Source organism: Lucilia cuprina, chromosome 2 (assembly GCF_022045245.1).
Source record: "Lucilia cuprina isolate Lc7/37 chromosome 2, ASM2204524v1, whole genome shotgun sequence".
Taxonomy (NCBI): domain Eukaryota; kingdom Metazoa; phylum Arthropoda; class Insecta; order Diptera; family Calliphoridae; genus Lucilia; species Lucilia cuprina.
The window spans coordinates 27,618,514-27,636,406 of record NC_060950.1 but is presented as its reverse complement, the minus strand read 5'-3'; the positions used below and the strand labels follow the sequence as shown (position 1 = coordinate 27,636,406).

The following is a 17,893-nucleotide window of genomic DNA, read 5'->3' as shown; positions in this document are numbered from 1 at the left end:
AAAGACGACATAAGCATCAATTTGCATGTTTTTAATATTTGTTTGTTTGCAAGTTGGTTGGTGAATTTCTCAATTGCACAAAAAGTAACTGTAACTATAACTTCCGTAGTTTGTTTTTTTTTGTTACAGTTACAAAGAAATCTCATTAAGAAAACCAATGCACTTGCTTAACTTCCAGGAAAGGGTTTTGGAGCAGCTTATGTACAGTTTTCTAGCAATAATAATAAAATATTTATAAAAAATATGAAAATGTATATTTAATACAATAATTATTATTTTATATTTTAGTTAAAATTTTTATTCTGCTGGTGGTCCCTCCAACTCTTCTTCCTTGCGTCCCTTACCCAGATTTTGATGTTTAATAGACCATGAAGGTACACTTAGCAAACCCCATATTGGTATGATCATCATTAGCAAAATACTGCCGCCGCCAATGAGAATTTTTTGTCCCATTGACATGGGAAATCTCGGTGGTCCACATACCGGATCTATATTGCGTGAAGGAATTTTATATAACAAATTATTTTTAGGTTTTAACCACGAATTCTTTGGTATAAGGGAAAACATTTTGATATTGAAAATAAATTTTCGTTTGAAGAAATGTCAAAATTGACAACTATTGGCGCAGGGTATTAGATATACGTTTAAATATGGAACAATCAGGGATATTTTATAATTATAAAGTATAAAGTATAAAGTATAAAGTATAAAGTATAAAGTATAAAGTATAAAGTATAAAGTATAAAGTATAAAGTATAAAGTATAAAGTATAAAGTATAAAGTATAAAGTATAAAGTATAAAGTATAAAGTATAAAGTATAAAGTATAAAGTATAAAGTATAAAGTATAAAGTATAAAGTATAAAGTATAAAGTATAAAGTATAAAGTATAAAGTATAAAGTATAAAGTATAAAGTATAAAGTATAACTTGATGTACGCAAAACTATGGGTGGGAAGATCTTGTAAAGCTTCTTGGAATAATGAAACGGTGGGCAGGATCACAAAGATGTCGAACGCGAAAATCTTCTAGTAAGTATTCTGAGTGGACATACAGGATTACGAGCACATCTAAAACAAAATTGGACGTGCGGACTTAGACGAATATAGAGCATGTAGAGTGGACAGTGAAACTTTCATTGCTACTGTCAGGCATTTGTCAAAATTAGACTTGGAAAAAAACACTTTAAAATCAATACTAAATTTGTTGTATATTCTATCAAAATCGGAATATTTTCTCTTGTAACTCCCGATTTCATTTCAATATTTGATTTTCACCAAAAATAAAATGTAATTCATAGAAACAAAACACAACTTGCTAATTGAGAGTTAATTGATTAATGAATTATTGGAAAATGAAGACATTAACAGAGAAAAACATGATATTTTAACTATTTTTATATAATTTTTTTTGCGTATTCATGATAATTAAATGAAAACAGTAGCCAATGGCTTGTGAGGCTGGTAATCGACCCATCAGATTATGACTTTCAATTACCACATGAAGATGTAACAAAATTTTTTATTTAATTTTTTGTGTTTTTAACTTTTCTCTTAAAATTAACAATTTGTAAAAGCCACAAAAAATTAAAAGAAAACTTCATCTTACGAAGCATGCAACAGTATTATTAAACAATTGATGACTAAAATAAAAAACAACTGTTAAAAAACGGCACCTCTCACTACAATGAAAATTAATGATGGACCTGAATATAGTTTTTTTTTTGAATGTCTACTTTTGCTTTTTTTTTGATACTTTAAGAGTCTTTTACCCCACGCAGGAATTGAATTATAGCACATGCGTATGAAGCAATTAACGGGGCAAGCAGTTGGATAATGAAACATACTTGTATTGCGTAAGTTTGAAATTATTTTCAAAATTTCCAAAGTTGGTAGTTGTTAATTTGACATCAGATGGATGATATTATGTCACCCCGTTTTAAACATTAATTAAAAGTTTTGAATGAAAAAAGGTCTCGTACAGTAGTTTGAGCGGGAACCGTTGCTCAAAACCCTCGATCATCAGAATGGAAAATGTAGCATTTATAATTACTTTCAATTGTTATGAAATTTCAAAAATGACGAAGTTGTTATGAAATAGTTTCAGAACACTTCAACTAACTAACTAACTAACTAACTAACTAAATAACTAACTAACTAACTAACTAACTAACTAACTAACTAACTAACTAACTAACTAACTAACTAACTAACTAAATAACTAAATAACTAAATAACTAACTAAATAACTAAATAACTAAATAACTAAATAACTAACTAACTAACTAACTAACTAACTAACTAACTAACTAACTAACTAACTAACTAACTAACTAACTAACTAACTAACTAACTAACTAAATAACTAACTAACTAACTAACTAACTAACTAACTAACTAACTAACTAACTAACTAACTAACTAACTAACTAACTAACTAACTAACTAACTAACTAACTAACTAACTAACTAACTAACTAACTAACTAACTAACTAACTAACTAACTAACTAACTAACTAACTAACTAACTAACTGACTAACTAACTAACTAACTAACTAACTAACTAACTAACTAACTAACTAAGTAACTAACTAACTAACTAACTAACTAACTAACTAACTAACTAACTAACTAACTAACTAACTAACTAACTAACTAACTAACTAACTAACTAACTAACTAACTAACTAACTAACAAACTAACAAACTAACAAACTAACAAACTAACAAACTAACAAACTAACAAACTAACAAACTAACAAACTAACAAACTAACAAACTAACAAACTAACAAACTAACAAACTAACAAACTAACAAACTAACAAACTAACAAACTAACAAACTAACAAACTAACAAACTAACAAACTAACAAACTAACAAACTAACAAACTAACAAACTAACAAACTAACAAACTAACAAACTAACAAACTAACAAACTAACAAACTAACAAACTAACAAACTAACAAACTAACAAACTAACAAACTAACAAACTAACAAACTAACAAACTAACAAACTAACAAACTAAAAAACTAACAAACTAACAAACTAACAAACTAACAAACTAACAAACTAACAAACTAGCAAACTAACAAACTAACAAACTAACAAACTAACTAACTAACTAACTAACTAACTAACTAACTAACTAACTAACTAACTAACTAAATAAATAAGTAACTAACTAACTAACTAACTAACTAACTAACTAACTAACTAACTAACTAACTAACTAACTAACTAAATAACTAACTAACTAACTAACTAACTAACTAACTAACTAACTAACTAACTAACTAACTAACTAACTAACTAACTAACCAACTAACTAACTAACTAACTAACTAACTAAATATCTAACTAACTAACTAACTAACTAACTAACAAATTAACTAATTAACTAACTAAGTAACTAACTAACTAACCAACTAACTAACTAACTAACCAACTAACTAACTAACTAACTAACTAACTAACTAACTAACTAACTAAATAGCTAACTAAATAACTAACTAAATAACTAACTAACTAACTAACTAACTAACTAACTAACTAACTAACTAATTATCTAATTATCTAACTAACTAGCTAACTAACTAACTAACTAATTAACTAACTTACTAACTAACTAACTAGCTAGCTAGCTAGCTAACTAACTAACTAACTCACTAACTAACTAACTAACTAACTAACTAACTAACTAACTAACTAACTAACTAACTAACTAAATAACTAATTATCTAACTAACTACCTAACTAACTAAATAACTAATTATCTAACTAACTAACCAACCGACTAAAAAGCAATGTGACAAATTTTCTATTTCTATTTCTATATTTTCCAAACCCAAAGCAGCCCATTATCGAACAGTTCGTTCCCGACAGTAACCCACAATATAGCAGTATAAGAGATCGCCCTAGCAGCAGCTAAAGAAGTTTCGCATTACAAAATATCAGCCAGCCTAAAAGCTGCTAACGAGCAGACTCGTATTAACTGAACAAGCCAGTCTATATACGATATCACCAAGACATCAAACAATACCATCCTCCACATCAATTGTCCAAAAAGGATAATTTTTATTGAGGTTTTAAACACAATATCTAGACATCTAGAGCATAATAATATAGTATATCAAAAAAATATATATTACAAAATTATATAATTAATTCAAAATGGCAGCCAAAAGATCTTATAAATTTGTTATAAACAAAAACAAAAATGAAACTTACATAAAAAAATTACAAAAACAATTCTATATAATATATATACAAACTTCTAAAAGATAAACAACTATATATACATATAAAAAAGAAATGAAAAAAAAATCAGTTAATTTTAGAGTGGTTCCTCGCTTGGTCGGAAAGCAGAACTTGTTGAGTCGTCTCTCGAAACAATTGGTTCCTCGTCTTTGAACGAGGAACTTTGTTCCGAAACACGACGTGTTGTGCGGCGTACAATTTCCAAACGTTCGGCAATCTAGTAATACGAGAGGAGGAGGAGGAGAAAAATGTTGAGGTTCTTGATTTTTTCAATCTCTTGACTTTTCTTGAACCACTTACCGATCTTTCTGATGTATTATGCAGTCTATTAAAGTTGGAAAGGCTAAAAAAAGAAAGAACGAACGAAATTTTACATCAATTAATTTTAGTAATAAATACATGTTGCAACCCACTTTAATGAAGACACTTTAAAACGATCCAATTCATTTTGCAGCAGACTATAGTCTTTATAGAGCTCATGAAAGTTATCCATTAATTTCTGTTTATCCTGCAACATTTCCTCTATACAATTTTGATAGATTTTAAAATTTTCTCTTGTTGTATGTTCGGCCTTCAATTGCTGTTCCTTCCATTTGCGAAAATTCTCGAGTAATTTCAGCTGCTGCAAGTTGATCTCTTTCTGCTTGCTGCAATATATGAGAATAACTGTCTGTATTAGTTTGAATGTGTTGTTGCTTCGTTTAGAATTATAGTTAAGTACTAACGAAACTCACTCGTGTTCATCTTGTAATTTTTTATAGTCCTGTACTAGTTCGGCTAAATTTCTTTTAAGTTCGGCATTAGTTTCTTGCAATCTTCGTTGGGCTTCGTTTTGGGCGAAGTCGTTGCGTTGCATAATAGCTTTTTGCTCTTTAATGACATCGTGTGCTTGGTAAAGTTCTTTTTCGGTTTTGAGCAATTGTTCCTGCAGGCTCTTTTGTTGACCCATGGCACAGGCGTGATTTTCCTTTAGCGATAACACTTCTTCGCGTAGTAAATTGCGCTACAATTTAGACAAAATGAGAAAATAAATACATATACATATATAATCCAACACGGAGAGAAAAAACTCATCTATTTACTTTCATAATACATGACCTTGTTCGCCGTTACCAGTCTATAGTTTAGATCTGCAATGATCTAAGTAACTTTAAAATTGCAAAAAAAATAGAAGTACTAGCCGAGAGGCATAAGGAGTTATAATCAATGTATACTAAACATATTGGAGGGTTACACACAAACAACAGATGTGCCCGATCGGAAATGAAGATATCCCCCCAGGGGCATGTTACCTTGGTGAAACCTCCAACTTGGTGTTATTGCAATCCCGGGGAACAGAGATGTTATCAATTCCTCTAGTCGCCCGGGACTATAAATTGGTGTTTACAGTCTACTGTATGGCTTAGTCCCTGCATAGATTGAAAAGAGGTCGAACCAGAGCACTACATAATCTGGTACTAAGGGTGACCAGTTGCCCGCAGGACTATGTACTGGCTGGTCAGTTGGTTGAGGTTCCTTTGGGATCCACGTAGTGGCTGTGGTTGAAATCTAAATTCGCGGGAAGAGTGAGTTGCGGTTAGAAGACTGATGTAAGGTAAAGTCAATATTTCGGGATAAGTTCGGTGCTGTTGCCGAAACAACAGATACCCCACAGAGGACTGACTATTGGACTAAGCGTTGGAAATGAGATGAGTATTAATTGTATATGGTACGGGATGAATGTGGGGTAAGACGGGCCTAATTCCACCCTTCTACCTATAATGAATGAATATGGGGTAATGTGTCGGATAAATGAGTTGTCTGCTGAGTTGTCTGATGATCGATAAAAGGTATCATATACAAATGATACCATTGAATTTTCCTTCCTTGTCCATATATGTTCAGAGTATACTCTGTTCATATCAGAATTACCACAGTGTGTCCCTGTGAGTAAGAACAAAGTCTTGGTTTATTTGTTGGATTCGTACTTTGGTCTACCGGTTACTTCTCTTGGTGCTGTTGCATTTTATCAACAGGTGCCATCCCATCTGCATGGTTGTAAACGGGAGTGATGTTTAACATCTCGGAAGTTAAGCAACGGAGCAGCAATGATCAGAGATTAGATAGCCCGAATACTTCAGCAAAGTCCTTGTACACCTGAGTTCTTCATTGAAAGAATCAGGGTAGGCCGTTGTCAAATCTACCCAGTGGATGAAAAAGACCACCGTGAAATAAGGCCGTCAAGGCAGGTGTTCACGTAAAGCACTCCGAAATTCGTGTCTCCGAGATACTTGACTGTCATCCCGTAAAGTGATCTTTATGATGCGAAAATTTAGTGATAGATTGGGAATGTTTCTGTATATTGGAGATTAGTTCGGAGTTCTTCAACAGGATATATTGATACAAGCTACGCGAATAATTGTCGCGGCAATTATGAGAATTTATTGACTTTGGAAATTCCTATTTGCTTTGTCACATAGATCGGTTCATAAAAGTGGGATACGCGGGCTTAAAGAGGTTAAGGAATATACTAGAATGGGCCATTAAATGATGGGGATTGCAATTTAAATAATGCAATATTTCATGGCATCTTATCGATTACACCTGATGTTTGGGTTCGTCTCCCCTTCTATTGACTTTAGACCAGTGATTGCTTTTTCCTTGTCGAAGTGTATATTAGGCTTGAGCCTATGCTGCCTGTCATCCCGCAACGGGGCTACTATGACAAGAGATTAGAAAGCTCAAGTACTTCAGAAAAGTGCTTGTACATGGACCGGCACATTCATTTACAAAAATTGCCACCTGAGTTCTTTATTGGAGGATTCTTGAGCGATAGTAGACCGTTGTTAAGTCTACACAGTGAATGAAAAAGACCACCGTGAAATAAGGCCTTTAAGGCAGTTGTTGACGTTAAGCATGTCCTGATGCAATAAAGGAGGGAATAATAATCAACATACCTAAGAAGATATATCAGACTCAAAATAGAAACTGGTGATATATTACGTTCATAAACATGATTATCTAGTTGATCAGATAATCAATAAACTTCAAGCTTATGTCTTTAATCCCACTCTACGAAATGATTAAGATCATGTTAATAGCGAAGGGATTGCAATTGAACAATCTGTAGAATCGCGTTATTCCTTATACTTGGGCCCTTTAAGATTTCGAAAATCTGTAAAGAAGTCCAGTTTCTCAAAAGTTATCTATGCAAACACAACAGGCTACAACGGAAACATACCTAAGTTTCAATCAGGCCTCTCAACAGTATCTCTGGTGGGAATTGAATTCACGACTTTTGATTTAAAAGACTAGAACACTAGGCCTTGGATTTCGAACTGAATATAACCATTCTGCTTAATATACATAACCAAAGAACCTACGCTTTATGGAAATATTTAAACTTACCTCCATATTATATTCATTTTGATTCCGTTCCATAGTTTGAAAACGTTCGGTCAACATAATCAGCTGATTGTTGGCAGTCCGTAATTTTTTAGCTTGATCTTCATAGTTTTTCTCTAAAGTTTCATATTTGGCAGCCAGTTCCATGCGATGACTTTCTTGACTTTTCAAAAGGTTGCCCAAGCGATGAGCCTGTGTAATTAAGTCACCTAGAGTAAATAAAAACAATAATTATAATAAGATATTCCCAATCTTCCTAAACGCTAGACCTACCATTCTTACGTTTACTCTCATTTAACTCTTCATTAAGTTTACGAGTTTCTCTATGTAAGAAATTCTCCTGTTTCATTGACTTATCCAACTTTTCCGTTAGATCTTCAATTTTCTTTTCCAGCTCAGCGGTAAAGTTATTGCGCGAAGTAACATATTCGAGAGCAGCGCGTTGAGGTTCTATCGATTGTATTTGAGAGACATTTTTAAGCATACTTCTCAACTGTAGAATATGTTGATCTCTTTCGTAGAGTGTGCGTTGTAAATGGGCAATTTGGCATTTGAGAGTTTCATTCTAAGTAGGTGAGATACAAAGAGTTTGATTATATCGAGAAAAAGAGAGAGAGAGAGAGAAAAATGAGTAACAGAGTGTTGGTAAATTGTATGTTTGTAAGTTTATCACACATTTGTTTGTAGCTCCATAAAGGCAGCTTCTCTGGTTTGAGTTTCTAGTTTCAGAGCCTGCTCTAGACGATCGTTTTGAGTTTCTAACTCTTTGAGAGAGAGCTCCAAACCTACATCGTCGGTGGCATGACATTGATCTTGATCACTGCATTCCTTTTGTACCAAAATCACTTCACATGATATTTGTTCTAGATCATTTTTTAAATCATCTATAATTTTTAAATACGATTCATGAGTACTGGTCATTAAGGTGCCATCATCATGACACTGTTTAAGAGTCGATTCCAAACGAGAACTGTGAGGACAGTCGCCAGCCTTTTTAAATTAATAATTCAAATAAGTTCTAAAATTTTATGTAAATTAGTCCAACTATCAATCTTACCATTTTGTCGATTTTTTATTGGCGTGTTTTTAGTTTTAACAAATTTTAAATCCTTTCAACGTTAACATTGTTTAGTTATTATTGTTGTTTTATTATTAAATATTTTAAATTCATTTCCACTTTTTTTGTATCGCTATTCGTGTTTTGTTGTATCATAAGTATCAAAAAATTATATACAAGTATTTGCCATCATTACTATTTTTGAATTCAATAATTTTGCAATAAAAACTTTGTCACGAAAAGTTTGAAACACAACAACAACAAAACTAAATAATAAATAATTTACAATTTGAACTAACGCCAAAACAACCTGTGATACATCATTGACATACAAACACATTCTGTTAAATCAAAGACACTAATGCAAATTTTCATAAAGGTAGATATTTACTTATAGAGTGCGATAAAATTCAAATAATTTTGAAAATTTTTGAATTGATTTTTCTGCCTTTACCTGTGTCCTTGGATCAAAAGAAGAGTATATTTTAAATTTCATTAAATTATTCTTGAATTAAAGTCGTAGCTTGCGCACAAGGTTTTCACGGACATACAGACAGATGGACGGACAGACAGATAGCTACATCGAATATTAGAATATGAGTGAGACCCAATTAATACCCCAGCAGTTCGACGGGACAGTCCGGAACTGACCAATTAACCTACCACTTGTGGTGGCCCCTAGCCACCTGACTACCCAGGTGACAAACCATTTTAACATAGGCTTGTCCTAAGAGGATGTCAATCGTCACTCTACACCCTACAAAGAGACAGCAAAGAGACGATTGCCTCCGCTCTCGCTTACAAAGGGGACACTAAAGTTACGACTGTCTCTATTCTCGTTTACAAAGAGTTTATTTGTGACGAAAGTCCAAAAACATACGAATTGGAATCAGCCAGGTGGTAAGATATTAATGGAACTAAAATATAAAAATTTCAAGTGTCTACTCTCTAGAATACTATGGGACAATTATGTGACGATTGACCCGAATTGACTCGAATTGCTGGGATACTTTACGGTGTGTTATTGGTGCTAAACTCTAATAAATACTTTCCAAAGTCAAGAAAATTATGGTTAATTTCAATTATAGATCAACAACTCTTTTAGAAATTAAGACAATGAATGGAGTAGAACTAAAAGATTTCATTTCAGTGTTGCATTTTAACTCAGAGAATTGTGATAGATATAATATTGTTTCACCAAGATTGGTATAATTATCAAGGAATCGGAAACTCCTGATGTTTTAAGTATGGGTATATAAGACGTCGACGAGCTTTACGTAAACTCTTGTCATGTTGGACTTATTTCACTGTGACTACTCACTAATGCTTCATTGTATATCTTACACGCAGGTGCTTCTGGCGATCCATTTACAAACATGCACATTGCTTAAGTATTCAATATATCTAATTTCCAACCATTGCTGGCCCGTTGCACACACTCATTCTAGGTATGCGGGCTGGCAAGACCGGTATACCCGTTTATTCATTTATTCATCCTATATCATATGCACTTAGCACCAACTCATTTCCAACGCTATCTAATCTCTGAATATTGCTGTCCCATTGCTCCTAGATGTACACTTGTATGGTAGACCAAACACGAATTCATTGAATAAGTCTAGGACCTTGTGCTTACTCACACAGAGAACACAATGTGTTAAATCTGGTACAAACAGAGTTTTCCCTGAACATATCTGGAAAACAAAGAAAAAGTCAATGGTATATCTTGTATAAGATAGCTCTTATCCATTTCCATTCGCCCAGCACACTTCTCATTCATTTGATACACCCATAGAGGACAACTGTACTCACTATAGGTTTACGTCGGGTAAGATACGTATTCATCATAGATACTTAACATTATCTCATTTCTAACACTTAGTTCCATGGTCACTACTCTAATGGGTATTTGTTATCATCTGGCAATAGCACCGAACTTATATCGAATCAGAATTTTCACAGCATATCTGTCTTTTTTCTTCGCTTGTATTTCAATTAAACTACAGCTACCACATGCACCTAGAAGGTACCTCTACAGCAACCGGGACAAGACAAAGTCAGAAATCTCTCATAATCTATCGGATTATGTGGTTCTCTGGTTCCAACCCATGTTAAATCATTCCATTGAAAGACCGAAGATACATTTTACCATTATCAGTTTATAGTTTCGGAAGACTAGTAAGTGATGGTAGCACCTTTTTCGCCCGGTATTGCAATAGGATCTTTCAGCAAGGTAACATGCCTCCAGGTGAAAGTATGAGAATGCAGTGCGGTATTCAGTGTTCTAACACTTTTCTCAAATAAGACTTTATTTTGAAGCTACCCGGCTGCATACAAGTGGCAAGTGACTTATTGTTGACAGTAGAGTATTAATTCAATAGATCACCATTGCGTGGATCTACCTATATTATTGAAACGAGTCTCATTTGTGATCAATTGGCCAGAAGATCGCATAACACATTATATAACACATTATATACTACAACCTTTATCTTCCCTCCCGCAACTTATTTTTTTAAAAATCAATGACAGGGAAAGTTTTTCAGAATTTCACTGTCCACTACATATGCTCTATGTTCCTCTGAAACCATTTGTTAAATTTTATACAGTTCTGCGCCTTAACCTGTGTTTCCACAAAGAACCATCATACTAACATCGGAAATATTACATTTAAAGAGTTTTTACGTGCACTCGGCTCAAGCACGCTATATGATATCATTGGTCTTATACAACAGTGATTTTGCATTTATCATGTAAAGTTCCTTAAGTTCCCCTGACTTTGACATTCGCTTTTTTATTACCGATTATTCTGGATTAACCTGTTTCAATTATGGCTACCATATAATAATATATTTAGACCCAGCTGTCGCTGGCTTGACAATCATTGGCCGACTATAATTCGAGACGTTCCTGAGCGAAGATCCAATTGTCGTGAGAACTCATGTAAGCTGTTGTGTTTAGAGCTTTCCATTTTTTAATCTTCAAAACCCGTTATATCTTGCAGAACTATATACAGATACCTGCAAGTATCGCTTGACTACAAACAATCGCCTATCCTTATTGCAACATATGCTTTCAAGCCAATTTCTAAGAGAACAATGATTGAAAGAATTAGTAGTTGAAGAGGGAAAGGTCTGGACTTTAAGACGGTTAAGGCAAAATTTATCAAACGCTTGTAGAGATCGTCATCGTAATGAAATATTACTTTTTAATGGATGGCCGCATGTTCTATGCTTTTGTTTTGTTCCTGACTGATTTTATGAGATTCATTTCTCGGATGTTTATCGCTATCATAAGAATCAGTATTGTGATATCTTGAAATGATTCCTTTTTTATTTCAGAAGTCTTGTTATACCTGTAGTTTCCGAAGGAATCGGTTGAAACTTCTAGAAAATTCGTTAAGATTATTGAAATAGTCCAGATTAGTCTGTTATGCCTTCAATCAAAGAGCTATGCCTAAAATCAGGGTCCGTTTTCGTAAAAGACAGGACATGTAAACGTCACCAGAAATGCATAATAACAGACTAGCAAAAATCATAATCCTATGTACAAACCGAAAGTCTTATACAATCTAAAGACAAGTTTCAGGCTGACCGATTGCTATGTGACTAGATCAACCAAATCCAAAGGTATAGATGAATTAACTGCATGATCTACGATGTAATTATTACGAAATGGGTATTTCGCCGTAGACCAACAGAATGAGATTTTATCACATCTTTCTTTTTGTACATTCCTGATTCCGAGGGGAAAAATCTTGCTTAGTAGACTACGGCGGAGTACGCATTTCGTAGATCATGCAGCTTATTCACTTATACCTTTGCATTTGGTTGAAAGTACTCTTAAGATTAGACAAAACAGTCGGTTTGTACAACCCCCGGTAGCATGTTAACTTGGTGAAGTCTCCATCTTGGTGTTATTGCAATTCCGGGGAAAAAAGAGGTGGCCAATACCTAAAGTCTGGCCGAGACTAACAAATTGGTTACAGTCTACTGCCTAGCTTAGTCCTTGCATAGATTGAATAGAGGTCAGATCATAGCACCACATAATCTAGTAATACGGGTGACCAATTGCTCGCAGGACTATGTCCTGGCTGGTCAGTTGGTTGAGGTTCCTGCGGGATCCACGTAGTGGCTGTGGTTTAAACCCAAATTCGCGAGAAGGGTAATTGGTGGTTAAAAGACTGATGTAAGGTAAAATCAATATTTCGGGAAAAGTTCGATGCTGTTGCCGAAACAACAGATACCCCACAGAGAAGTGGCTGTGAGACTAAGCGTTGGAAATGAGTTGGTATTAATTGTATATGGCACGGGAAGAAATTAGGGGTACGGCGGGTCTCCCCCACCCGTCTACCTTAATATGTCGTATGAATGAGATGTGTGCTGGGTTGTATGATGATGGATGAAAGGTATCATATACAAATGATACCATTGAATTTTTCTTCTTTGTCCAGATATGTTCATAGTATACTCTGTTCATATCAGAATTACCACAGTGTGTCCCTGTGAGAAAGAACAAAGTCATCGGCTTATTTGATGGATTCGTCCACCGGTTACGTCTCTAGGTGCTGTTGCCGAATCAACAGAGGCCATCCAATGGTCAGAGATTAGATAGCTCGAGTACTTCAGCAAAGTGCTTGTACATGGACCGGGCAAAAATATGTACAAAAATTGTCGCCTGAGTTCTTCATTAAAGGATTCAGGGGCGATGGTAGACCGTTGTCAATTCTACCCAGTGGATGAAAAAGACCACCGTGGGCTAGGGCATCATGCCAGGTACTCACGTAAAACACTCGACATTCATTTGTCGGTTTGTACATTCCTGATAACGAATGTCCGTTCCAAGGTTTGAAGTAAAAGGGAAAAGGCTTATAGGTTGATGAGACTTTGGTATCGTAAAACTTGGTTTATTCCTACACAAAAAATGATTAAGATCCTGAATGAACTCAAAAGTTATATAAAAATTCATTCTGTAGGGTATTTGTATAATCGAACTTGCCTGTACTTTTGTACTTGTACTTTCTTTAAAACGTAAGCAATATTTGTGTCGTTCTTCTCATTGACTCTCTAATCAGAGGAGTCGCAAAGTAATCAACACTTTTGTGGCACAATGACTTATAAAAACGTCTGTGAGACACACAAACTAATAAGTAGACAAACACACACACATATGTCAATTTTCATCGCTGATAAATACAAATCAAATTGCGTGGCAATTGTTGTTGTTGTTGTTGTGATTATTTTGCGTACAACAAATAAAAATTGCGTGTGAAATATAGTTTTTTTTTAAGAAAAAAATATAGAAAAATTAAAACGTTACATTAATAACATAGACTTTTTATATTCAAAAAGAGCTAACTCTAATTTAGACCAAAGGGAGTTTTTGATGGCAAATGATTCTTTCATAAATTCTCTACGGTTAGTATAAATTTGGAAACAAACTTTTAAACTTAAACTTTATCCTAAGTTAACACTTTTTGAATATAGAGTCTTGGCATATAGTTGATAGTGTCATGGTTGTTGTTGCTTTTTTTTGTATAACTTAATATTAAAGACGCCTTTGGGTGATAAATATGACAAATTATCTATGACTGGCAGATGTTAATTCCAAAGACAAAGTAACAGATAGCAGATACTCATATATAAACTATAAAACCAGAAACTATAAGGTGTTTGGGAGGTCCCCATTTCTTTCTAATACTTTTATGAAAAAAGAAAAAACTCACTCACTGTGTGGCAGGTCAAGTTCGTAGATTCGTGTTTGAAAGTATTTTGTTTTCTATTTATTTTTTCGTTATCATGAATATATAATTTAAATATTTTCTATATGCGTCTGTGCGGCTCTGAAGCCGTTGAATACATACATATTTAACCCACTTATATATGTCTGCAGACAATATTCAGACACCCAAATATGCATAAAATATTCGGTAATAAGACTACAATAATAACAAAAAAATAATGTAAATAAATAATAAAACTGTTTACATGATATAAGCATGTCTATTTATTTACTTTATATATTTATTGGTTGAGAGTCCTGGAATGTATAGTTGTATATATAGAAAGGAATGTTTTATTGAGGAGCAATTTTTGGAAGTTTGTTTAAAGAGATTCCTAATATTTGGGGCTCTAAATAGTTTTAATTGTCATTTGGGACTCTAATCAGTTTGAATTCTGATATATTGTAATCGGCATATATAATTAAATCTAAGACCGTATTGGATTGTAAGAAAGCTTTAACAGAATATTCTCCCAGAGGCAAGGTTCAATTCATATAGGTGCCAGCTCACTCGGAAGTAGTCAGTAACGAAAGGTTGAATGTAATAGTTTTAAAGGGAAGGAAGTTCGTGGCAGTTAAGCTGACAAACGCAAAACCATTCGACGCAACAAAAGCTGAACTAAAAATATGGGTGAGAGAATCCCATAAGGCCTCTTGGAATAATAAAACAGTGGGTAGAACCATGAAGGTCCTATAATGAGAACAAGACAAAAGATGGTACGTATTGTGAGTGGACACACAGGATTACGAGCACATCAATGCAAAATTGGACGTGCGGATTCAGACGTATGTGGAGCATGTGGAGAGGACAGTGAAACTCTAGAGAACTCTCTTTGCAACTGGCAGGCATTCGTCGAAGTTAGATCCAAGTATCTTGAAAGTGATGTTATTACGAAAATATCATTCCTGACTAACACAGATTGGAAGATTCTTAGGAATTACGTTCAGGAAACTGAGTTTCTGGACACTGAAATATAATTCATTCAGTTTCCTTTTTTCGTGTTAATGAGCGCACAACAGGGCCGATAGTGGCCTAAGTGTATTTCTTCGGATTTGATGAAGTATACATCATCCTATCAAACTAACCTGTAATAGGCGGAAAATCCCGATTTTGGAGAACTTTGTCTGTAAATTCTTTCTGCGCGAAAACATCTATGTCCAAAAGTCTGCATACTTCGTATGCAGATTTTTTATACATTGGTAACAATTCCGAGTACTCTGAAAATTTGCTGTGGGGAAACTCAATTACTTGGACGTAATTCATAAGAAATGTCCATGTTATATATATCCGAAATAATAGCACTTTCAAGATTTTAGGTTATAATTTCGACGAAAGTCTGACAATGGTAATGAAAGTGCTCTAGAGTTTTACTATGCTCTATAGATGCTCTACATTTTAAATGTCCTATTTTGTGTAGTTAAGCCTGTAATTCCACTCAGAAACTCAGTTTATTGAAAGTAATTCCAATAAGGCATGTTAAATATATCCGGAATAAAATTACTCCCAAGATATTTGGATATAATTTCGACCAAAGTCTGACAATTATAATGAAAGTGCTCCAGAGTTTCATTATCCTCTATATTCGTCTAAACCCGAACATCCAATTTTATAGAGATATGCCAGCATTTCACGTCTCTCTAAACCTCAGATCATTATGAGGAGATTTCTTTTTCAGCTCTCGATAAGTTCACCCTATAGAATATTTGTGGTTCTAACGATCGTTTCATTATTCCTAGAGGCCTTGTTGGATGCTTTAGCTCATACTTTACATTCAGCTCCTATTTCTTCCAATGATTGTTTGTTCATTAGTTTAACTACTTTGAGCTCTCTTCCCTTTAAATACATTCATTGTTGACTACTCCCAAGTAACCTTGTACCCTTTTAATGTAAACCTTATATCTGGTCGAATATTCATTACATTTTTTTTAGTCCAATACGGGTTTATACCATGAAATCGCCTTAATAGCTTTCAGACTATCTGTTTGTGTCGTAATTATTCTAATCAAATTTATGCATTCCAAAATATCTTGCAATTCTTTCGGGAAGTTTGTGTTGTGATTAGGAAAACGTTAGTGCATTTTTGTTTCACGGTCTTCAATATATTCCGCTTTCCACTTATATTAGAGCCATCTGTGCAGCACCTGATGTTCCGCTTGACCGTAACATTCTATCTGGGGCACAGTAACCTGTGTCTGCTACGACATAAGGGACCTCGGGGGTGTGTAAAGCCTTCCAATGTTTAGCAAACATTTGGCCAGTTCCCCTAAAGTTATGAGCCTTTTGGTTCATAAATTTTAGACGTTTATGATATTTTTTAAGGGGGTTTGTATGAGGCAAGTGTCAAATAAGGACAGATCTTTCAAAAAATCTTATATATAATACTTATTTATAGCCATTTTTTGAAACATAATGGTATATTTGACGTAAAGATGGTCTAATACCTTAATGGATTCCGATATGTCGGCCGCAACTCGACGCACTTTGCACTATAGTGTTGTAGAGTATAATAAGTTTACTTTATATTAGGTCCGTATAATCCCTTAAGAGATTCTAGTATATCAGCCGCAACTTGACGTCTTTGAAGATCTACAATACTAGAGATTTGAAGTTCATGTAAAATCATGGGATTTTAATGACTTGATATAGGGATTTTAATGACTTGATCAGTCAAGTATGTTTGGGACGAAGTGTTTACCAAAGCTTAAGGTATTGGTAATATGAGACAGATTTCTCTAAAACAAACAAAATAGATGAAAAGACATAAAATAATAGCCCGTGCAATCCAAAATCAAATTCCAAAAACTATAAAGCCTTAAAACATAATCAGAATCCTTAAAGATAGTCGATCTAGCCATTTCGGTTCGTCCATCTGTTGAAAGCACGATGGATGTTGCTAGTGAGCTGAAGTTTTGCATAAATACTTTTAGTTCATGTAGTTTGTTTGGTATGAAAATGGACAATATTACGATTTCGCCTAGCCCCCATATAGGACCAGGATAAACCCACAATGGACCCTACCCCGTATATAAAGTCCCCTTCAAAAAATTACTTTAATGCTCATAATTGTCAGAAAGAAACATCTATAGCGGTAAAATTCTATAGGAACATATTTCATAGGAACTTAAATATTTTCGTAAAATTTACCCTACCCTCTATATACGGTCCACTTCAGAAAATACTTTAATGCTATGAGCACCGACCTTAAGAAGAATACATAGCAATTAAAAAAGTTTTATAGAACCTTAAATCATTTTCTGATTTTTAGGAGGATGGTTCCATAATTGCTCCTCTTCAAAAAGTGACTTTAACACTCATTACTGGCTTTAAAATAAAAGAGTACAGCTATAGAATTTTACATAAACAAGATTTGTGCCGGACAAAAAGATAAGGATCGGTCCTTAATTGATC

At 34.0% G+C, this 17,893-nt stretch overlaps 2 protein-coding genes across 5 annotated transcripts in view; both read right to left on the bottom strand.

Annotated features, from left to right (window-relative positions):
* Positions 1 to 231: 231 nt before the first annotated feature.
* Positions 232 to 647, bottom strand: LOC111685831. The gene has a single exon (XM_023448112.2). The coding sequence runs from the start codon at positions 565 to 567 to the stop codon at positions 298 to 300; it is 270 nt and encodes an 89-aa protein (XP_023303880.1). The 5' UTR covers positions 568 to 647; the 3' UTR covers positions 232 to 297.
* A 3,402-nt stretch (positions 648 to 4,049) lies between these two features.
* Positions 4,050 to 17,893, bottom strand: part of LOC111685830 (paramyosin) — a 30,192-nt gene continuing 16,348 nt past the window's right edge. Inside the window, exons 12-17 of one of the 4 annotated variants that reach the window (XM_046953674.1) lie at positions 7,920 to 8,211; positions 7,650 to 7,855; positions 4,997 to 5,265; positions 4,676 to 4,909; positions 4,563 to 4,605; positions 4,050 to 4,479 (exon numbers count right to left, since the gene is read on the bottom strand). In XM_046953674.1, coding sequence (XP_046809630.1) covers positions 4,339 to 4,479; positions 4,563 to 4,605; positions 4,676 to 4,909; positions 4,997 to 5,265; positions 7,650 to 7,855; positions 7,920 to 8,211 — 1,185 coding nt within the window. In that variant the 3' untranslated portion in view covers positions 4,050 to 4,338. Of the gene's footprint in view, positions 4,480 to 4,562; positions 4,606 to 4,675; positions 4,933 to 4,996; positions 5,266 to 7,246; positions 7,417 to 7,482; positions 7,580 to 7,649; positions 7,856 to 7,919; positions 8,212 to 17,893 lie in introns of those variants that run through there. The other 3 variants (XR_006941253.1, XM_046953682.1, XR_006941255.1) reach the window with 3 other exon arrangements.

What these genes read in the sequence shown, in the direction of transcription:
- LOC111685831 (XM_023448112.2), bottom strand. Translation starts at nt 567, where the DNA reads ATGTTTTCCCTTATACCAAAGAATTCGTGGTTAAAACCTAAAAATAAT.